Genomic DNA, 24,157 nt, shown 5'->3' with positions numbered 1-24,157 from the left:
CGACATATGGATGTGAACTTCCGGTTTGAAATACTCTCAAAGGTCAGTTGATCTTGAGTCCTTGTACTTGTATTGACGTCAACAAAGTCACATGAAATGCACCCTAGTGCGTTAACAGGAGAATTTTAGATCGAGGGAAAATTACCAAACCAGTGAATATCAAAATATATATAGTGTTGACCCATTCTCGTATCCACGTGATTTCGGGGAAAACCCGGCAGTAACTAACAAAACCCGGCTTCGCGTGACATTTCTCAACTTCAGTTTCGATAAGCGCTCAGGCTTCAGTGTTGCAATTGATCAACCGTCTTCACGATGATTGTTAGCCTTGTCCTCGCTGTCCTAACTATCTTGTTAGTTTCATTATTGTGGATTTACAAACAAATATCAGAGGTAGGTGTAACTGTATTTCGCTTAGAGAGTTTGAACTTGGCGTCATTCACCATGGCATTCTGTCCACTGGATTCGACCCGAAAAGAGAAATTTCTATTCGTTGTCGATCGGAAAATTGCATCTCATTTCCGACTACCGTGAAAGCAGTGCCTGCCAATTCGATCGATTCGTCAAATGGATAATGTTAATAACGAGCTCGAGTCGAAAGGCAGTGTTGTCTATCCGAAAAGTTCTGCATCTCTTCCCTGGATCTCTTTAGTGACAACAGTGACCCAGGTGCAAGTTCGATTCGTGCGAATGGATAATTTGATTCACGACCCAATTAGTATAAAGATCTCCGTTATCTGGGCAGAAAAGAGTGAACTAACCTGGATACCGCATTAATTATTCGGTACCGTGCTCTTCAAGAGCGATACGACATAGAAATATTTAAAAATTATAACTTATGGCGCTGCCTATCAACTCCCCCCCCCCACCCCCACTGGCATAAGCCGGGAATTTGCTCTCCGATTAATCCCGGGGGAGTGTCTCATTTTATTGCTGCCCTGGGGTATTGCTCGCAGGCTTTTTGTGTGTTGGGGGGATGTCACGCAACGCTTCCGAAACAACGACTGCGAAGGAGATTATGGGGCTGGGCATTTGCCTACCCACGGGGACATTTGACCCCCTTGTGAGTCTTGAGCAGTTTTCTTTGCACGATGAGCCCGAAAGTGGGGCATTTGCCTTCTGTTTTTATCCCACCCCGGGGCAAGTGTGCTGAATATTTCGTGAGAAATATTTAAATATATTTTAATTAAATATTAGACTTCCAAATTCCAATTCGATCGGGTAGACACGACCCCACAAGCTTTTAGCTCTAATCCTCACCGTGTCTAAATAAAGGTTATTTATTTATCTATTTTACAAAAATCGGGTCGGTTATAGTCTAAGAAATCTAAGGACTTCCCCGATTTATGCACCGAAAAAGAAACGAAGATGGTTTTATATTACGTTTTGTAATTCTTACTTTCAGGTTTACTTCTGGAAAAATGATTCTGGTGAAGTAATTAAAGGAACTGGATTTAAAACGTTTTCACCAACATTAATCGCAATGAAAGATGACAGCTTGAAGAAATTCGGAATGTACTTGCTCCGATTTTTACCCGGTCCTCCAAAACTGTAAGTACAAAGTAATGTTTACTTGGCTTGGTAATGTTTGCTTTGTTAATTTTCCTATTTTCAGTTAGAATTTATACGTAATGTACACGAAGGCTTTTTTTTTTTCGTTTTTTTTTTCCATTGGTCGGGCGTGATTTGTGTTCCCACGAAAAAAATCGTGCCAGAAAATCGCAAGCAGAGAAATCGCGAGGCGTGGGAATCACGTAGCCGCAGGGAATGTGCTCGCGAGGCGTGGGAATCACGTAGCCGCAGGGAATGTGCTCGCGAGGCATGGGAATCACGCAGCCGCAGGGAATGTGCTCGCGAGGCGTGGGAATCACGTAGCCGCAGGGAATGTGCTCGCGAGGCGTGGGAATCACGCAGCCGCAGGGAATGTGCTCGCGAGGCGTGGGAATCACGTAGCCGCAGGGAATGTGCTCGCGAGGCGTGGGAATCACGTAGCCGCAGGGAATGTGCTCGCGAGGCGTGGGAATCACGTAGCCGCAGGGAATGTGCTCGCGAATTCTGCAATTTCTCCACGTACCCCGCAGTCTAAGAGCATTTTGAATTTTGCCAATTTTTTCTGTGACCTTCTTCGGCAACCTCAGCTAATATGAAAAGGTAGAGGAGGAAAGAGCCTTTCTTTTTACGACGAAGCTAAAAAATAGTTACAACGTGTTATGCCAAACGAAATGCTACATCATGAGTTTTACGACAATTTTTGCCGGAATTTGCCACTGTGTTTTGTGTAATGTCAGGGAACGCTGCGAATATATATTGTATCACCTAATGACAAAAAAGTGACTTTGTGATGTTTTGCATGCCCGCTGAAAGTCTGTAATTGGTCTTATTGCTGTTGTTGTTGTTGTTTCTGTAGTTGTTGAGGTTGAAGAAAATCGAGCGATGAAAGATGACATCGGTGTCAGTAACAGTTCATTCAGCAAAGAAATTGAGTAGCATTTATGTGTGTTTTTTTATTATTATTGTTTTCAACAGCATAATCTCCGATCCACAAATCGCTGTCAAGTTTATGTCCAAACAACACAAGTATGAGAGACTGAAGGACTTCCGACTCGGCAGTGTGTTTCGTCAGCTGTTTGGTAAGGCAGCTGGCACGGCCAGCGGTGACGCACACAAGCGCATACGCAGTACCTTTGATGGGTGTTACAGTACAGAGAGCGTGACACGGACTGTGGATATGATGGAACAGGAATGTAAACAGTACTTACGACTAATCGTGGAAGAGAAAAAGGTATCAGTAACTGATCAGGAACTTGTATACAAGCTACATGCAAATGCTTTATAGTATTTTGACTGATCGATGACTGACTGACTGACTGACTGACTGACTGTCTGTCTGACTGACTGACTGACTGACTGATTAATAGTAATAGTAATAGTATATCTTTATTGCGCCTTACTCTCCAAAGGGAGGTATTGGTCTGTTTACAACAAAGGTTTTAGCATTTACTAATACATTTAAGAAATAACAAATATTTGATTCTTATACAATTCATAATGTCAATATATGTAAAAATTAAAAAATTATAATGTTCATTGTGCTTGTAAGTTAAGAAGCTCTTTCCTTTTTTGAAACATTGAATGTATATATTTACCTACTACTTTTGATGTATGTTCATTGTCAGCTCTAAGTAGGTACTTAATCCTCTCGTTCTCACTTAAATATATGTACCTTACATCAACCTTAGAAATGTGAGAACATAATTCATGTCTTATGGTTGACTGACTGACTGACTGACTGACTGACTGACTGACTGACTGACTGACTGACTGACTGACTGACTGACTGACTGACTGACTGACTGACTGACTGACTGACTTGACTGACTAGCTGGCTGGCTGACTGACTGGCTGGCTAGCTGCCTGGCCGGTGGGCTGACTGACTGAATGAATGATTGATGGACGGGCAGACAGAAGGGTTGGCTGGTTGGCTGATTTAATGTTGGAACATAGTGCTCTAGCAAAATAACTTGATCTCTCATGTAATCCAAAGGCGACCGATCGTTCGCTTAGACATTGCTTTAATACTCTTTCATTTCAGGGTGTCATTACCATGGATGATCTGATTCTCCTGACGTTTAGAATGCTAATGAAGTTCACATACGGCAGAGATGTTACTGAAGAGGAGCTACAAGAGTTGATTGATCTAAGAGCGCTGGTAGGAACTCTTATCGCCGATACCTTCACAAACCCTCTTGTTAAATTCCCATTTTACAAATACTTACCTACCAACACAAACAAGAGATTGGCGGAGTTTGAAAGAAGGTGGCTGCAGTTCAATAAATGGTAAGCAAATCCTTTGTATCTTTTTTCTTGTATTTCTATCTTTATTCTGAAGTTTGTTGCTGCATGTTGAATAATGCAATAACGTAGTTGATCACGAGCAAACAGCCGTGATCACCTCGCTATAACCTCAAAGGCTCAAAGGCAGTTTTTTATATAATTTTTGAAGATAAGTAATGACGGATATACGTTTTTGCCTCTAAACATCACCCAGGGTATTGATATCGTGTTTTCAGCCAACGGAATGAAATACAAGACCAATAATATTCCGCCTTGTTCTACCTCTACTTCACTATTCCTTCACTTATCATCGATCTCATACAACATTTTGGTATAAAACGATTAAGTTTGTATTTGCTTTGGTTTCTAATATTGTTATGATCTCCACCGCTCTAACCCAGTCTCTTATTATCCTTAGTTTTGAAGAGCGGTTTACAGCGGGGAAGATGCAAGACACGAGCTGTGCTTTTTACAAGATCCAACAAACTCTTGTTAAAAATCCTGGAGTTGTATCACAAGAAGAGGTAGTTACGTGTGAATGTCAGCTATTTTAGGTCGTAGGAGACTTTCATCTCAGCATTTCATCAATTTCAATCCAAGCCAGGCCAAATCTTTTTACTAACTCCACCCACCTTCCTAGCTAAGTCCAACATTGTTGTATTGCTAGTATGAATCTCACCCTGTTTCTAGTTTAGTTTAATGGCATCTAAGAGGCATTTTGTTCATTTCTAGTTTCAAGAAACCCTGGAAGAAGCGTCACTTGCTAATGTAGATATCACGTGCGGTGCCACAGCCTGGCTTCTGTTTCACGTGGCTCTTCATCAAGACGTTCAGAAGGAACTAACAGCTGAGATCAAGGACTCGACTTCACCAGTAAGTAGTTCGCTATTATAGCTAAAAATCCAAGGAGATTCTACTGGGATTATTGTAATTGTTGGTAACCCAGGTGATCTGACATAGGGTAACTACAAAGAACTGTTGTATAAAGTGAGTAATTGTCTAATATCGAGATATACTATGTGAGGTTACCCGGCGAGGTATTGAACCTCGGCCCCCCGCATATAAGGCGGACTAGATGTAATCACTGATTTCCGCCGCCTTTTCCTCCCGAAAAGCGACTGTAAATCGAGCCTATGAAATAGGGTTTGTCGTTGAAATCTGAGCTTTCCTAAACCTAGTTCCTGAAAACACAATATTGTTTTGTATCTGCTTTATTCCACACGAACAACCAACAGATGCTAGTTTAAAGCAATACGGCTGCCAAAAGAGTAACAGAAAGTGGCCACATTAGTTAAAAGGGTGACCGTATTATGCAAGTTTATTAGAAATAGTTTCAACTTTCAGCACGCGGCAATCAACTGAATCAAGTACGTTCTCTGTTTAGATCTAGTACGGTATTTAGGCTGTAAGTATTATCGTTTTTAGCCCAGCTGACGCATTGATTTATTTTATCCCTGTACGATAAAACTGCGTTTAAAATCTAATAATGCATGCCACTTTCCTTTAGCTTTCAGGACCTTTGAGTTTAGACGCTCTCAACAGAATGGATTTCCTGGGTAAGGTGGTAAAGGAATCGGCCAGAAAACGACCCGTGATGGTGATCAGTACCCCGGAATATGTTACTTGTCCAATGGTAATCGGGAATTTTCACAGTCCCCCAGGGGTAAGAACCTTTGGCTTGTTGTGTAAATTAGTAGTTCTAACCAGGACTGGTAATGAGTGCTCAAAGAATCTAGAGAATAATTCAAGTTTTGTTTAAGTTCCTTTCCTTTGTACCAAATTCAGTTGATTTATTTGAGTATCCAACATACCGTATTTACTCGAATAAGCGCCGCCCTCAAATAAGCGCCGCATTTGGGACAAAAAAGTTAATAAGCGCCGCCCCCGAATAAGCGCCGCAGTCCCGATGCGGCGTTTATTCGAGGAATTGCGTTCAACTAATCAAAGGTCTCTGTGAGACTACGACTATTTTGCTATGGTTTATCTGTTGGCAGTCAATTGTGGTATGGAGTAGTTCTTTTTAAAGGGTGAATTAGGCTTTTCACTTTGTTTAGGAGTGCAAGTGTTGAAATATGTAAATTTGTGTTGTCCTGGATATTCTGGTTAGTTTATTATGAGGAATGTAGGAACGGTGGAACGGTACGGTTGATGGGAGGAACATTGTAAAATGCGCATTGACGTATTTTCTTAAAACGCAGTATGTGTGAATTTTGTAAAACGCAGAAGTGTGAAACATTTTAAAAAGTGGCAACAACAGCTACCAAAACAAAGAACCATTTCAATTAAAAATACGTCAATTTAAGGTAATGATTATTTGGGGGGGCCGAAACCGCCATATTGCTGAAGGAATAACTTCTGCAAAAATCGTCATGTAAGGCACATTAAAGTTTCTTGGCCGGAATCACTAGGTAATTGGCGGATAAAATTCACTTCCTGTATACCAAATTTGGAGGAGAACGCAAGTAACGCGAATTAAAATAATTTTGGCGATTTACGGTCTAATTAATTAGACCAAAAATCTGTTTCAAATTATAAGAAAGAATAAAATCTTGGGTGATAACTTAAAAAGAAGACTTCATCTGTTTAGTTTCTAACTGAAATTTATAAACTGTCGGGCTTGCTTATACCCTACGTCAAAAACGTAATGTAAACCCGGTTACGGATTTTGGGAAGCAGGATCCGTGTTTTCCACCACCTATGTACTCAAACAATTACCGGAAATTCGTTTTATCTTGCTGTGCGTCCATTGTGTAAATTCAAAAGCATCGCTCACGAAAACATACTAACGAGCCTGTTAGCGACTTACTTAATCGCACAGTAGGAAATTCAGGATTAAATACTAAAACTGCCATACCAAAAATTCATAGAATGTATCATACCGTAGAAATGGAATAAGGGAAGTGGTAGCTTATCTCTCTAAAAAGAAAAAAAACTTCTTTAGCGCAGCTTAGCATATAACGGGAGAATTTTATCTCAACTGGTGTGTCAAGGGGTGTGTCAGCATTGATAACAACTAAGACAACGGAATAGCGTAAACGGCTATAAATAAACACGGCAGAACAAAAGAAAACACGTGTTAAAAAAAATTGAACATAACAGAAGTGAGAGAAAAAAAAGAACGAAAAGCGTAGCACTTTAAAAATTGTACGTTTTGGCAAACGATGGCAAATGAGTTAACCAGTTACTGATGGCAAAAATCACGAGCATAAATGAGAATTGCCAGATACTGCAACTGCGTTGACGTTTCCCCACTCGCTTACCATCCGCAGTGCGGAAATACTTCAAATTCCAAGACTAAAAGCGAAACCATGTAGCGATAACTTTATCGATAAAACATCTGTACCACATGACACATTCATACAAACAACATCAACGCAAGATTGTACTCACTTAGCACTCAAGGTAACTCTCTTGCTCCACTGAACATCTGTCTCTTTTCCAGAGTGAATTCTTCCAACGGTGAAGAAAAGTTTATGACAACTGTCAAGTTCAGTGCTATTGAAAACAAATTTATTGAGCAGTAGATAGAGCTCTATTGCTCCTTTAAACTTCGTAAACCGTTGAAAACCACTCCACTCCGCAACAGTTAAAAACCACTGGAATTTGTATCCGTTTATGTTATTTCATTAACTTCACTCTTGCCAAACTAAAGCATTAACGTGCGTATCTTTGTACTGATAACTTGGTACTACTGGATAAAACGCACTCTCCAAGAACTTTCCTTTTAATACAAAGAACAAAACGTTTTTAAACAGTTTATGACCGATTTGGCTTGCGTATGCAAAAATTACAGTAATCTTCAATCCACGCCGCCGCAATTTGAACCCGCAAGTGTTTACGCAATACTAATGAGAGACCCTTTCATCACCTACAGCGGAATATGCCCTTTCCCACCCTCCCTGGAGTTTTTTTGGTTCTTGTATTGTTCTATAGATAATAACGGCAAATAAACCAATCAAAATCTGTTTTCTGCGCATATTTTTAGAGAACTCTTGGGGTCCTAGAAGAAGGTTTTTCGTATTATTCCGTGCATTGAAATCGTACAAGGAAATCGTAGAGCCGCGCGGGTTGTATTTACAAACTTCCAAGGCCTTGTTTTGATTCTGAACAAGAAAAAAAACCATATTTGGGACTTAAAACGGAAAGGAGAAACACTATAGAATTTTAAAGTGGCCTTAAAACGGAAAACCATGGAGTACAGAGTGCTGAAACCTTGTTGATGAAGGATTTATCTTTCCTTCCACCGCCGCGAAGATATGGTGTAATGGTGCTTACAAATGCGTTTTGAATTCAAATCACGGAGTTAAACAAGGACCAATTGCGGCTTCTCAAGTCTTTTGAGAACGAAATGGTAATGTACTGTTATTGCTATGAACTTGGATGTAATTTTTTGAACGATCGGTAAATCCATTTAGTGTACAATTGACTTCAAAAGCCGGCTGCTCAAATTAAAACTTCGCTTTCAACATGAACATGTGGATAATTATTTCTGCCGTGCAGTACAGCACGGTGCGAAAAATTTCGATACTCTGCCGCTTGTCAACACATTTCTTGACTTCATCCAAACTAAAAATAAATTCTAAACAAAGTTTCTTTCAAGGTTCTCTGTAGTAGTCTGAATTCTGTAATTTTGTTAGCGTTTTTAATGCTTTTTCACGAGGCCGCAATTTGAACCCGCAAGTGTTGACGCAATACTAATGAGAGACCCTTTCATCACCTACACCGGAATATGTGACAAGTCACGTCTTTAACACGAGCTTGCAAGTGTTGACGCAGTAATAATAAGAGACCCTTTCATCGCCCACTGAGCGGAAAGAAATCCCTTGAGAAATTAAAACAGTCCCTTGAGAAATTAAAAAAGTCCCTTGAGAGTTCCAAATTTTGCCCACACCACTCCTAATCTCCTACTTTTGCTTGTAAACAAGCAAAATAGTCGAAAAAACAGCACAACAGGGCAACTCTAAAACAAAATTGGACATTTTTTTCCACCAAAAGCGATGTCTTGCAGTTAAATGTGATAAGTTTTACCGCTCGCCCATTAGTTTTTCTATCCAACGTTCTTATAATACGTAGTTCTGTAAATGTTGCGAAGGCCGCGAACTTTGCCAGGACAGCTAGCGCCACTTCCCTCTTTAGCAAGAGACAAATACTGACAATCAAAAGACGCTATTTTTAACTTCTGTTAAATTCTTTGTGGCGTCCAAATTTTAAATAAGCGCCGCCCTCAAATAAGCGCCGCACTTGAGGAGCGAAAAATTTAATAAGCGCCGCGGCGCTTATTCCAGTAGATACGGTAAACACGGTTGCTTTTGCTGGTAAGATAAAACTATGGTGTTTTCCCTTGCATTAGACTTACAAGTTGTATGTTCTAACTTTCTTCCCTTCAGGTTGAAGTATCAGTTGACAACAGTGCAGTGAACAGTAACACAGGAGTCTGGGGCGATACCGAAACTTTCAATCCTCGACGATTCGACGAAGAAACACCGAGCATGCGTAAAAGTTTGTGTCGCTTTGGTATTGGCCCGCGAAGGTGCATGGGATACCGCGTGGCTGACACCTTCATGAAGGTTTTACTGGTAGTGTTGCTGAGAAATTGTACGGTTGCCTTGGAGACAAAAGTGACGGGAGATGATGACAGTGTACCGGTAGAGAATGTTGGACCATTTTGCTATCCGTGTATCGAGTTTAAAGTGGAAGCTTTAAAGTGAATTTACAATACAATTGATTATAACTGAGCAATTTACGACTTTACTTGAAAAAGTTCATTGTTTGGGATTCCATTTTAAAGGGGCAAGATTGTTAGGTTTAAATACCTGTTGTATTGATGCTACCTTGAAAATGTATCTTTTGTGATGGCTGTTTTTACATTATGATTTGCGCTAGAATCGCGATAAACTGCAATAAACCACTAAAAAGTAAGTTTATGAGAAATTTTCATCATGTGTTATTGAACTGTGTCAATTGATAAGCTTCAAAAGCTCAAGCAAACCAAGGTGGCCAAACACTGATATTCCAATTAATGAAAAAAAGCAAACAATACATCTTTACTCTATTATTAGTGGCCGGCGGTGATTAGATGAAAGAACAAAGTGTTGTAAGGGACGGACCATTATTTTCTTGGAGGGGGGATATGAAAAATGTTCCTCTGCAAACTTCTTTTTAGTGTATGCACCTCATGCAAACATTTTTGTTCGAAATTCAACCTATGTTTTGTTATACATGTCGTGACAGCAAACAATTTATCTTGTCCTTCTAGGCCCTGCAAACTTTTTTTTCAATATTTTTCCTACCCCTTCCCTCCAAAACAATAATGGTCCGTCCCTAAGCAAACATTTATAATTAGTTACAAGGAGAAAACAGCTTTCCTCTAGCCCCCTAAATCTTGGGGGTTTTTTTTGTTATTGTTGTCCTTTAGTTTATTTGGTGATAATAAAATTCGGCGCACGCATAAAAGTAAACAAAAACTGTTTCCATTCCTGTTATTATTTTTCACTGAATTTCTGGGGAACTTTTTGGGAAAGAAGGAACGAATGTGTTTTCACTTTTACTTGTAATTGATAGTCCATTGTATAGCGAAAAAGAATTAAAAAAAACTTTAAGACTTTTGTTAGAGAGTTTTATCAGTTTGTCTTTAAAATCTTAGCAACGTTAATAAAATCCCTTTTTGTCCTTTATTGTTGTCTGACTAATGATCAAGAATACTAGTTTCACTAAAAGCATAAACACACTGTTTGGTAAATGAAACATGATTTTAACTATTAACATTGTGTTTTACTAATTGACAAGTATGAACAGAGACCGACAACATCTTCCCTTTTTCATGGCGGAATACGTCCTTGCTGTTGTTTTAGATTTAAATCATTAAAATTTCCAGAGCAAGTTTTACAGCCGGGTATCTGATATCACTTCACGGACACTGCCTCCTTTCGAGTGGTTACGGGATCCAAATTTCGCGGGAAGGGACACCTGAGAACGTTTAGATTCTGACGAAGAACGAAATACCCGGGGCTCTTTCCTCCGCGCATGCGTCTTCTTTTTCCTGGCTACTTTTCTATCGATGTTATTCGCTGCTGCCATGGTAACAGGAAACACAAATGGCTCTTCAGACTCCGTACCAAAGTCAATGCTCACACAGAAGCTCTCGGTATCTCGGTCTAAAACAGTGTAACCTTCTTTCCCATCATACGGCAGTGTAAAGCTCTCCAGGATGTCTGTCTCCACATCTGAGCGCGGGGTCTGGAGCGAGCTCGGCATCTCAGTGGTCGTGGAGCAGTGATCAAGATAAGTGCCCGGATGTTCAATGGAGTATCTTCTGAAGCGTGCGTACTCGTCTGAAGAGAACATGTCGTCATCTTTCCTTACAGAATACCTGACAGATATAGAATATCTGACAGTAAAAAAGACTTGATTGGAGTGACCAGCTGATAAATCAAATTGCCTGTTAGACATTAGGACTTTTTTAAAAAGGGGTCGAAACTACTCATGATTAAACTCCAATTGAACTCTGATGTCTGAAGACACAAGTCACTGTCTAAGCCACTTTAGGGGGGGGGGGGGAGGGAGGGGGGGAGGGGGGGGGGGGGGGGGAAAAAAAAAAAAAAAAAAGAGAGGGGGGGGGGGGGGGAAAAAAAAAAAAAAAAAGAAGTGGGGGGGGGGCAAAAAATTTTTCCTTTTCAAAAAATTTTTCCCCCCCCCCTCTACATAAATAATGACCGGTCCCTTAAAGAGCCACAAAGCGCTATGACAAACTTTGGAATGGGTTTCCCATGACTTACCGAGCTAACTTAGCTCTTCGCTTGCGCATATACCGCCTGTAAGGAAAGAACAGCAAACCAACGTTAGTGTAAGCATGATGCGGGACGTTCAACTTACAATTTTCATTATCATTGAAATCTACAGTTATGCATTGATATCATTCATGTGTATCAAGAGGGTCTTTGCATTGGAAGGAAGCGTTATTTCCACTCTTTAAAGATTAATAAAAAAACAATAAGCGCTTCCCCAGTCCCTTGAGATCCTCGCTCTATTATGTATAGCATACGGCTTCCTATGCAAGAAACTCGACGCGTTTTACCTGGCCTCTCTCCATATAACCAATGCAATAATGACGGCAATGATCAAAACGAATACACAAATGATCACGATGACTTTGGTGATATCTAGAAAAGTCGGAGAATCAGATAACAAGCAAAAGTGAGCAAGAATGTTTCTTTTGGTTAATGATAAACGTGGTGGAAAAATAAATAAACAATGATTATTATTGTAAACTCGGATGTTAACTGACAATGTTTATATTGAATGAAACTCTCCATGAAGGACTTTAAAAGCTGAACCTTATACTTTTTGTTTTTTTAAATTATTTTCGGGAAGATAATATCAGTAGATCAAGACGGTAAAGGTATTTCTCCGATTGGCCATGGTGGAGGGGGGGGGGGGGTCAACAAAGCATATGGTGAGTTTTTTGGTAACTCAAAAAATTAAATAGACTGATCCTTAAAACAAGAAGTGGACGAGTTGTCATGAATTGGATTCTGATTATTTCTTTTTTTGAAAACACGGCTGTTAACTCCCTCTTGACCTTACCACGAACACAACATAACAGTACTTGACCTTACCACGAACACTCAGGTACAAAAAAACAGTTTTAAGCTGTAAGTGCATTACAATTCTTCCGAATATATCTTACACTTTTAAGTTAAAAAATAAATTAATAAACGAATAAATAAAAAAGTAATGTGGACAAACCTTCCTGCGAAACGATCGCAATGGTAGTAGGTGTTCCTAAAACGGTTGCATTTCTACTTCCGGTCTTAATTTCTACGGAAATGATGCTAAACTGCGGAGGGCTCCCGTGATCCATTGCACGAATTGTCACCGTATAAACACAGCGTGCTGCCAACGACCTTGCAACTCTTAAGGTTCCCGTATGCTCATCTATTTTAAAAGTCCCGTATGACTCGTTAATACAATGAAATGCTTCACTATCCTCGGGCGAAATGAAGCCGGTGATATTCAGGACAGTGTAAGAGACCTTTCCTCCGAGCCCAGTGTCTGGGTCATCAGCGGTTAAAGTTATGACAGCAGAGGTGATAGAGGCGTCCGCCGTAAGCTGGAGTGAAGACTGGGAAGGAAAAAACAGTTTGTAGTATATTACAGTTATAAAACTTAATATTAAACAAAAACAGCGAGAAAGGAAGAAATAAAGATAATTCGTTTGCATGACTTTTAGGACAGTATTGTTAATTAGTCACTGCCCACGTTTCGAGCCAAGGCCCGCAAAGCCCGTTTCGCCAACACCTGCATTTCCACAGAAAACAGTTATGTGCATCCTTTTTCAAAAAGAGATCCGTTGTCGCTTGAGTCGTTAATACTGATGCTCAAAATCACAGGCATCAATGCGCTATGCGACAGCAATCCTAAGTCGGCGGTCATCACTGTAATTGTGTACGATCCGTCACTTTTCTCAGTGTTATAAACTTCTCCGCCGGTCCTGTGTATCTAGCAAAAGTATCACTCACGTTACCATAATGTAATACTGTCAGTCATCTGTTGGTTGATTTGTCGTTGTCCATTGCATGCACGATTGTTAGAGTTGTCAACACCGGCGTATGTTCACTGACTGTTACCTGATATTTTGCGGGCTCAAACACAGGATGGTTGTCGTTGACATCAATCAAAGTAACAATCACTTTTGCGAAGCCTTCATGAGGAACCTTCCCACCATCCCTTGCAATGACCGTGAACTCATAGAACTGCGGGGAAAATAAATATTCCAACAATTAGGCGTTATTTGCGAAATTTATTCCATTTAAAGTTATAAGAGCACACTACATTTGAGATTGTTTATCGAGTTTGTCCTTGTTTCAAAGGTTGCTTATTGAAAACAAAAATAAATATATTTCCTGTTAAATCCGAATTCCTAGAGTAGGTTTAAACGAGAAAACACTTTGTGTTTCAGTTTCGGCATAAGGTTTAAAGTAGATGTAACATCACTGAACTAGTCAGGAACGGAGAAACATGATCTGGAGTTAACAGTAATTTTAAAAGGTTCGGTTATTCAAATAAATCTCCTCATTTTTTCTTTGTTCGTGAGCGGGCGGTATTCTACAAATCCTGCGATCTGATTGGTTCCGGGAGCGGGTGGTATTCTCCCATCCGGCCCGCTATCTGTTGCCGTACTCAAGACCTCGGGCACAGTTTTTCCCTATACGGACCTCCCGGCCGGCAAATAACATAAATCCTTTTCTAATGACTTTCAATGAAAAACTCCAAATTTGATACAACTGCGGCTTAGTACCTTCTGTTCTTCTCTGTCGAGCTCGTCTTTCGTAAAGATCGCCCCAGTGGTACTATTCACGTGAAATTTGTCCTGAGCCTTTGTGTCACTGTAAGCCGCCATAACATACATTAACTCTTGGTTTAAATGAGAATCTCTGTCTTCGGCATGAACCGAACACACGTAAGTCCCGGCTGTAATGTTCTCGTAGACTGCTACGGTATAAGTCTCGGAATCAAACTGAGGCAGATTGTCGTTTTCATCGGCGATGGCAATAACGACTGTAGCAGATACCTCAGCTTTACGAGGAGGGACACCCTTATCGGTCACGCTGATTATCAGACGATAGCGTGACACATTCTCATGGTCAAGTTCGCTGGACAAATAAAGAAACCCCGTGGACTCATCCAAGAAGAAAGTGGAGTTGTCATTTCCCGATTCAATGCAGTAGTTAAGAGCTCCATTCGATGTACTGTCACGATCCTTAGCATGGATCCTAAGCAGCACGCTTCCAACAGCTGTTGCCTCTGATATGGATATGTTGTAGTCTGTGGGGTTGAACACCGGCGAGTTGTCATTTTCATCAGAAATTTTAATGACAACGGTAGTGACATCCAGACGAGAATCCATGCTGAAGTCTCGTACCGCAACTTGAAATCGATAAACCTGCGTTCTCTCAAAGTCAAGGGATTTATAGACATAAATAATACCTGACGAAGAGTTCACCATAAAGTCATGTTCTAACGGTTCTTCAGTGACCATCATGAAAACCATTTTACTGTTATCACGTGATCGATCGGCATCCATAGCACGCACGCGCAGAACAGGTGTCCCGGTGGGAGTTCTCTCTGATATGGTCTCCTCGTATAACGAGACTTCGAAAATTGGTGAGTTGTCGTTCAGATCTCGAACGGAAATGAAAACACGAGCCGGTGTATCAGCAAAAAGTTGTATTTCTCCTTTATCGTGAACAGCTATTGTTATGTTATGAGTTAAGTTATTTTCATGGTCTAGATCCTTTGCAACAGTTATAACGCCACCATTGTCAACAGCAAACAATCCACGGGGATCTCCATTCACAATCGAATACACAAGCTGACTGTTAGTTCCGGTATCTTTATCTGTAGCACTCAGCTTCAGCACTGAACTTCCTATTCCAGCCGCCTCAGAAATTGTCACGTTGTATTTCAATGGGTTAAAAACTGGTTTGTGCTCATTTACATCAAGTACTGTTATAACAACTTCGGTGAACGCTGTAAAGTGAGGATCTCGGGCTGCTATGAAAAGTGAGTATGTGGGTTGAGTTTCACGATCTAGTAACTTCATCACAGTTATTTTACCTAAAAATAAGAAATAAAGAAATTTGTGATAACCTTGGAAGATAAACAAAAACAGTGACACTCCGAACTAACGCTCGGATATTGTATGCCTGATTACTTGTAATGTTTCCGAACTGTTGCGCTGCGTCGCCAAACAAACTAATCACGTTTGGCAAAATAACTAATCAGAACTCCAGGCAAAAACATGCAACCCGGTGCCTGTTAAACGCGGGAATACGTGCTTGTTATGATGGCTTTGGTTTTGTTCCCGACTGGTTGTAAGAAAATGTCTGTGTGATTGGTAACAGCAAGCACGTGACTTTTTTTAACCAATTAGAGAACATACGAAACTCAAAACCAACGCAGGCACATAATTAATTTGAGCGCTCTAATAAAGTAATAGAATTACACTATCACTAACCCGATGTCTTGTTCAAGTTGAAAGTATTCATGCCAGACCCAGCTAGTATTGTGTAGCTCACATTTGCATTAAGGCCGATGTCTACATCCTGGGCATGAAGTACTAACACCACGTGACCGATAGTAGCATTCTCCAGGATGCTGACGTCATAGATTTTCTTGTTGAAACGTGGAGCATTGTCGTTTAGATCAACTACGACGATCCGTACAGCGGTAGTGGAGTCAGGCGCATGCTCATCTAAATTTGTAACTTTAACTAGCAGCTGATATTTAGATATTTGTTCTCGGTCTAACGGACGGGCAGTGTAAATTCCAAAATGGCTCGATGAGGTATTTGGGAGAAGAAGAAAGGAGTCATTTACATTTCCTGAAGTGAAACAAATTTCAGAGTGAGCTCAAAACCGAAATCTTCTCAAAGAAATTTCAGTTATTTAGATCCTACACTGTTGCCAATCACGTTTTACAGTTTCTTTATTTTACACGCAGTAAATTAAAGTAGAGATACAAACAACGAAATTCGCATCAAAACTGTTCCAGGCATATGGGGTGCTCCAAGTTGGTACTCAGTGAAAATAACAATAGGCAAACCTGAAATAATCTTGAAAGTCATATCTGCGTGAGTTTTGTCTTTGCTCTCTGCCCTTACTGGTATGTTGAGGATCAGTTGTAGTGCCGGCCCGTTCTCATTTACAGACACCGTGTAGTTGAACGATCGAAAAGATGGTCGAGGATCTGAAATAAAAAAAAAAAAAAAAAAAAAAAAAAAAAAAAAAAAAAAAAAAAAAAAAAAAAAAAAAAAAAAAATTAAAAAAATGAGAGATAAGTGATGGGGGGGGAGGAAACCCCCCCCCAATATTTGGACACAAAACCCCCCAAAAAAAAAAAAAAAAAAAAAATATAAAAAAAAAAAAAAATTTAAATAAATTTAAAAAAACCTTAATACAAATATATTAAAATTCTGTTTCTTTAACTATATTGAACAAAGTAGGCATCATATCAGATACTAGTCAGTGTGTTTTACTGATTATCTGACTTTCAGTACAGTTCTGTAAGTAAGAGCCTCCTGAAAGTATGGCCGGAAACTTAAACTTCGGTAGATGTATAGTGCAACAAACCCGACAGGGACACCACTGTTCTGTACATATTGCAATTTGTGCCATAAAAAGACTCTTAATAAAATTCGTTTTAAGTTAACATTGCACGTGCATTTTAGTGTTGATTGCAGTTGTACTAACATGCATGGCTTTGCTTATGTACCTATTTTAGCTCTCTAAAGTTCCCCACCTCCTAGCTTGGAAAATGTTCTATAATTTTCTTTGGAAGAATTTGTCTTTAACAAGATGTTTTTATGAGGTGGTCAGGCCAGGTCACTACAATCAATTTGGTTACGACTGCGGAATAATGAGATCAAACTTCTTAATCCCTTTGAACGTACCATACACAATCAGTCGCGCCATATTGGAGCTCACGGAAACAGGAGACACCTCGGCAACGCATGCATAATCTCCGCTGTCCTGCACTGTTCCATTGGTGACTGCTAAGGAGTTGGAAGACACATTGGGCAAAACCTGACGAGATCAACGGCAGATTATTTTGCTTGATCAATGGTTCTTTGAAATCTTGACTTCCATATTTTAGCTGGGCATAATAATATTAACTGATACGTAATGCAGTCTCATTTGCTCTATTTCTGTTCCATTTTTTTTTTCGACCGAGAAAGGGTTAAACAATTTTAAAAGAGAACTAAGACAGCGATATTGTTTATATTATAGTGTCGTTAATAAGTGGTTATCCATGTTTGCAATGAATCTTAAAGTCACCTCAAAGTCTTTTGACCAGCGGTATTGCGGTAAAGTTTCCCCAACTGCCTCACATGACCACGTGACTGAGCTACCGACCCTTGTACGGAGATAAGAAGGTGACAGCTCCTGGATAAGAGTAGGACCTCTGTTGGAGCACAAGAATGGACCACCTGTAGAAGCTACGAGAAAGAGATCGACAGAGTTAATAATGACAACACAAAACGATCTATCGCTTAGCAAATTCTCACACTAGCACTGTCGTATATTTTACATTTTTCTAAAATGTCTCGCGCAAAGAATAGAGCATCGTCTAGCAAAAACAAGTTGCTTTTGTTCTCGTTTCAAACGCAGAGTCCGAGCTATATATTCAGGAGTTCCCGCACGTAATACAATAGACTTACCATGCATTACAACCGAGAATGTGCTGTCCTCGAGAATTTCATAGGATGTATTTGAGCGCAAAGCTACTGTTAGTGTATCCCACTTAAACAACTGAACTACAGTCATTATGTTCAGCGTATCAACACTCAGAGAGCGGACCGTTTGCCTTGCATATAATCCAGAACTGGACGACAGTCTGCCGTTAAATGCCACAAGAAGTTCAAAGTCACTGTAAAAAAAAGAATCGTTAACTGACAAGCATGAAAACCATACTTTCTAAACTGATGTGTCGTTTGCTATAACTTAAGGTTTGAGAACAAAATAAAAGCAGCTTTCTGAGAAAAGGAGTGGTTGAATGGAGAGTAAATACGTCGTTAAAAGCAGATCATACGATAACCACCAAATGACAGTAAGAGACAGTGCGCAAAATCTTAGCATCTTAGTATCGAATGTTCTCTTATGGCGTATCCAAACGGGAGTTTCCTTTGTATAGATCGAAGTAAAAATGTAATTCGTATTTCGTGGCAGTAGAGCCTTGCAAAATAAATGGGTATTAAATGTTTTCATGCTAAAACGTTTGCTCCTTTTCGATATTTTCCTCCTCCCTTCTGTCCTTGTTTCTTGATTAATGTATGCCACAATATAAAGTAAAACTATAAAGCACTTACCATGCAATAATATCTGTACATTGTAAAATCAAATTCACAGTTACAATGTAGACACCTGTTCTAGACACAACAAAGGCTCCATTATTGGAAAATCCATTTATTGTCTTAAAATAACCAGGACGGTCGGTTATATTCCAGTTTCTAACTCGGAACCAATCGGAAAGTTGTCGGCCATTCACGGAAACGTTCCATGAAACACGAGCAAGAAATCCTTGAACCACAGTGGATGGTGGGACTGGGTTTAAGTATAAATTTGACTTGCTGGATTGGCTTGAGACCGTCCAGCGGTCTTCGTCATCTGAATACACGTGCACTGATACAAACGTTCCCGCCTTGAGTTCTAAAGATGAGGCGAGATTTAACGGGCAAACTTCACTAGCAACGCATGTTTTCTTGGCTACAACCGCTGTATCATTTCCGCTGTTAGTCACAATGCCAATTATAACCAACCCATTAGTCTCCAACAGCTGGATTTTCGCTGTGACAAAGTAAATTCCACTTTTAGATACTCCAAAGCGATCTGTGGTCTGATGAATCGAGCCAACTTGAAACTGCCCATTCATTCCAGCGGTTTTCCAACTAACAAGTTCTTTCCATCCACTTGTGGTGAAAGTAATGTCACTGTATCGGTCAGCCATATTCCCTTCTGTTTTGCCGCTCTCAGACATGTAACGCATAGTAAAATAACTGCCTTGAGTTATTTGGAGAGAAGAAGAGTTTTCGGATCTCACTATCACATTAACCATCATACCTTGCGACAGTTTCATACTACCGCTGACCACAACAGCAGCATTTGCGCCTTTTCTAGCGAAATGACTCGACTCCAATCCATTGTTTGCGGACGTGTCCCCGTTAACAGATATCTTCACACGGACAATCGCTGAAGTTTGGATATTTTCGATCTCCACGCTTGTTGAAGCCAAATAAATTCCTGATAAAGGAACAATAAAGTTACCTGCAAGTGACCTGAATCCATGACCATCAATATGAAGGACGCTACCCCCGGATGTTTCCCATGCAGTTATTTTCTCCCAGGTCGAAGGTTGTGTATTTATTTGAAGATCACTTATTCGGCCATAAAATCCTGGTTCTTCGATTGGGTAGATAAGCCGTGCAAGTGAGAAACCGCTGCCTTCCCATACAGTGAATGGATTAGCACTGCCAGACCGCACAGCCACATAAATCCTTCGATTCCTGTCAAGGAAAAGAGCACCAGTAAACAACAAGGTGTATTTGCCAATTGACTTTGGTTTCTGTTCAGTGACCGAGAAGCCAGTTACAAGTTCTTGAGTATTTTGTCCATTGCTATCAGACACTCGAATGGTCACTTCACAAGATTCCGGAGTATTCGATACAATTATGTTAGCCGATAAGAAATAAATTCCAGCGTGATTAATGTTCAAGTCTCCACTGAGTGCTTCGTATGTAAAACTGCCATCGTTTTTAAGGAAAAGTCCGTTTGTTAGATCAGACTGCGTTGCCCAGCCACCAATCTTGGACCAACTTCCTGGACCTAAACTTTTTATCCTCGTGTCACTTTTCCTGGACAAAAATCCCACATTCCCGTATGGAATATCAGATGGACTCACTAAAAACATCGAAAAACTACTGGTACTCTCCACTTTCCAATCAAAATCCATACTCGTGCGTGCGCGAATCACAGCGTAGTCTCCGCGCCTTAGTTGCACCATCCCGGAAATTGTAATGGTCATGACGTCATTTCCGCTTGGTGGGTTTGTGCCATGAATGTAACGAGTATTTTGCAGGCCATTAGTAAGAGATGCTTGACCGTTAACACCAATATACGCTTCAAAGTAAGAACCAGAATTGTCAACATCGACATCTCTGGTGACAAGCATGCATGAAGCAAAGTAGATACCACTGACCGGAGCTACAAAAATACCGCGGCCGCTATCAAAACCACCACCATTTTGAAATGTAATTTTTTCTTTTACACCAGGATTTTGCCACTCATCGATTTCAACCCAGTTTGTTGTTCTAATTGCAGTTTGGCTGCCTTTAAAAGCAAGAACACTTGGGACTGCAAAAGATTTGCCAATAAAAACTGCAGAAAATCCGCTTTTTTCAAGGACTTCCCAGGTATCATTGCTTTCTGAGCGGACGTAAACCGATACGTTTTGACCCTGCTCAAGATTAAGTGAGCCTGCAATATTAAGGGTCAGGGTGGTTGGCGAGTATGCGTGAGTTGCGAATAAACCGTTCTCTTCCTTAGCTTCTCCGTTAATGGCGATTACCGCTGAAATTTGAGTGCCGTTTGTGCACAGGATCAAATTTGTAGAAACGAAATAAACGCCAGGAGATGTGATAACAAAACGGGAGCTGCTTGAGCGGAAATTTGTTCCAAACGAGAAAGCACCTTCGCCTGTTTGTCTCCAGTTTCCAATCTCCTCCCATTTGCCACCCAAGAGCTTATTTTCGCTGTCAAGATAGCTATTTGCCGCTGGCCAGTGATGCCGTGTTTTCATAACGGAGAGTTCGCTGCCTGGCTCTATAAACCATTTGTCAGGAACACTTGAATGAACAAAAACCGAGACATGTTGACCCTTGCTGAGTTCCAAGAGGCCTGACACTGACAAGGAAAAGTACCCAGCTGGATCAGAATTGTAACGTGTCGTGTACAGGCCCGCGTTACCATTCAGTTGTGAAGTACCGCTTGATTTGACTAACAAGTCAAAGTTTCCTCTTCTGCCTCGTACTCGTAATGACACCTAGAAAAACAAAAACTTCCAACTAAGCTTGGCGCATAGTTGATGCTTTGTAAGTAAGGCTATATTAATTAAAATGCTTTTTAGCGAACGATTTTCTTAAAATGAAATCCTGCTTTTTCAATCTCGAACAGTCATTTTCGGAAAAGTTTCCCTGCACATGCAAAGATAACAAATCTACTGTATCCTCGCAAAGAAAATTAATAAAATCTTATAACACCTTTTTACGGCGCTTATTTCCGCCACAAGTTGTTGGGATTAAAATAAATTAAAGAATAAATTAAAGAAAAAAGGTTAACAAACTCATTTTCGTGGAAAGCTAAATGAAGTCGTAGTCATTCACAAGATTATGATCCATAGAAAATTGAATAACTTACTGAAATATAATATATTCCTCCCTGACTACACTTGAACCTTCCGTTTTGAAACACTTCCGGGTTGTAGAAATGGACATGCGCAATAGAAGTTGTGGACCAGGTGGTTATTTCCATCCAACCAATTCCTGGAATTTCATTGGTAGTTTGAGTGACAGCTGACACACCTTGAAGCGAGCTTTGATTAAAGGTATCGATGTAACTTACAGAAAAACCGCTGTGTGCGTGTATAGTAAGCCTTGCATTCAAGCTTGAGGAGTTGACATAAAGCGCTACAGTGTCTCCTGTTTTGAAGTAAAGCGAGCCGTGAAGGTTCATAGTGAAAATGTTATCAGAGCTAACTACCCTTTCATCGAAAGAAGGACCTATCACTTTGCCGTTGACAGATATATACAACTGGTACAAACCAGGTCTGGCTTCCACACGAATATTTGCTGACACGAAATAAATGCCGTCACAAATCGGTACAAATTCACCGGTGGATGACGAGAATCCAGCCAGGCTTGCAAATAACCCGAGGGAGCCACTTGTTTTCCAATTACGTATAATATTAGAAGAGGAAAAGGAGCTAAACGTCACCGCATTATGTTTTATGGCAGAAAACGCCGGGAAAGATCCGACAGACCCAGAATATCGTAACGAGAATTGACTGTCGTCTTCTATGACCCAATCTGTGTCCTTTTCCGAGTAGGCATACACGGAGATGTAATCACTTGATCTCAAGTCCATAAATCCACTGACCACTAAACTGAAGTCGCCTCCCTGTCGGCCATGTTTGACTGCAGTCATTGCCTTGTTGCTCTTGTCTATTTGACCATTTATAATCAAAGCCGCTTGAAACATTCCAATATCTGCTTGAGATAAATGCACGCTAAACGAAAGAAAATAGATTCCAGATTTAGGAATCTCAAATCGTGACGCCTTAGATACCAGTGGTGCTCCGAACAGAAAACGACCAGTGTCCGAAAGCTGAGTGTCTGTCCACCCACTCACTTGTGACCACCCACTTGTTGATTGAGGCAGTCGTGCTCGCAGGTCCAAGCTAAGGCCAATCTCAGGAAAGGCTGTAGAGAAAGGAAGAAATATTTTCAGCATTAACAAGTTTAAGGGGCATTCCGGCCTTGAAATAGAATCTCCACTGAGAATTTTCTCAAACTTTTCCTGTAAGTTGTTTATCTTATATGAACCTAAATTTTAAAATAAAAATGGGGGGTCCCTATATACTCGTTTATTGGATAAGCAACACCTTGTATATACGCAATAATCCCGGTCCAGATACTAACATCATCTTGATTATATTCACGACTGCTTCCTTAATTGATTGTTGATTGTTTCTTATTCTACACTTGTAATCGGTATATATTTATATTACAAAAAGAAAGTTATTGCTCAATTCAACCCAAGAAAAAAATTGATTAGGTCACCATACCCGCGCTTATACGCAGTAAAGATGTGCAGTGCAATACCTCCTGTTGACCAGAGTAGTCTATAAGTTTTATATGTCTAATATGACGTCATTTGACGGACACCAATTCGGTTCAAAATGGCTGCCAAAACGGAAAACGGAAACTCTTGATGAATAAAATGCTGAAACTGATAGAAAAAGGGTTGAAAAAGTTGATACAGTGGCTCATTCAACAGTTAAGTAAAGAAATTACGCGATTTCACAATCCACGAATTCACAAACTGTTGCCAAATTCTAGCGAAATCAAGACATTGTATTTCGTATAACCAAGCATTTACTGCATTCGTTTTCCGCATAACAGCGACTTAACTACCGGGAACTATAAAGAACCAAAACCTCGACCATGATAATTCTTGCTATCATGCTCTACCTTGTCCAATAATTGTTTACTTATTAGCAAAGTAATCATTAATCAAAGTAAACAAGTTCTGCGGCTAAACATAACAAATAAGCAGCGAGTCATCATATGGACTTATTTTCAAGGGTTAAATAAAAAAATTAACTGGAGTGATTATTACAACATCTTTCAAATTTTGTTGACATATACTTTTGTCATGCGAAATCAGTAAAACTAAGAACGCCATTAGAAATTCGGCTGTCATTACTGGAAGTACAATCGCAGTCAGCCGATTGTTTTGAGAAGAACTGCTTTCAAATACTTCGGACTCTCGTGCATTCACCACAGTTGTAGAAATATACAACATTGAAATCAGTTATCGCTGAGACTAAATGGATGCAGGCATTTCTAGCTTTAAAAAGAAGCAAAATCAGTTTTACGAGGTATTGAATCAAGAAATTACATTAAGAAAACAATTCAAAATCAACCCACCTGTTAACTGTAAAAAGTTGCTCACCACAAAAACTAAATACGCGACAAAAATAGATTGGAAAT

General features: G+C 40.1%; 2 protein-coding genes across 2 annotated transcripts; one reads left to right on the top strand and one right to left on the bottom strand.

The window, feature by feature from the left end:
* The first annotated feature begins 247 nt into the window (after nt 1–247).
* LOC144659524 (uncharacterized) lies at nt 248–10,256 on the top strand. Its single transcript, XM_078519981.1, has 8 exons — nt 248–393; nt 1,406–1,551; nt 2,527–2,782; nt 3,593–3,837; nt 4,253–4,358; nt 4,567–4,707; nt 5,342–5,497; nt 9,222–10,256. Exons 1-8 carry the CDS (start codon nt 316–318, stop codon nt 9,540–9,542), a joined length of 1,449 nt encoding a protein of 482 aa, XP_078376107.1. The 5' UTR covers nt 248–315; the 3' UTR covers nt 9,543–10,256.
* Nucleotides 10,230–24,157, bottom strand: LOC144659523 (uncharacterized). The gene is made up of 14 exons (XM_078519980.1): nt 24,095–24,157; nt 21,804–22,864; nt 18,701–21,429; nt 18,053–18,261; nt 17,670–17,830; nt 17,285–17,417; nt 16,438–16,581; nt 15,851–16,216; nt 14,132–15,450; nt 13,461–13,586; nt 12,580–12,955; nt 11,909–11,993; nt 11,610–11,645; nt 10,230–11,203 (listed from the first exon to the last, which is right to left on the bottom strand). Exons 2-14 carry the CDS (start codon nt 22,641–22,643, stop codon nt 10,717–10,719), a joined length of 7,011 nt encoding a protein of 2,336 aa, XP_078376106.1. The 5' UTR covers nt 22,644–22,864; nt 24,095–24,157; the 3' UTR covers nt 10,230–10,716.

This window comes from Oculina patagonica, chromosome 7, assembly GCF_052425735.1.
Source record: "Oculina patagonica isolate OP01 chromosome 7, crgOcupat, whole genome shotgun sequence".
Taxonomy (NCBI): Eukaryota; Metazoa; Cnidaria; class Anthozoa; order Scleractinia; family Oculinidae; genus Oculina; species Oculina patagonica.
This window is presented reverse-complemented; position numbering and strand designations above follow the sequence as displayed.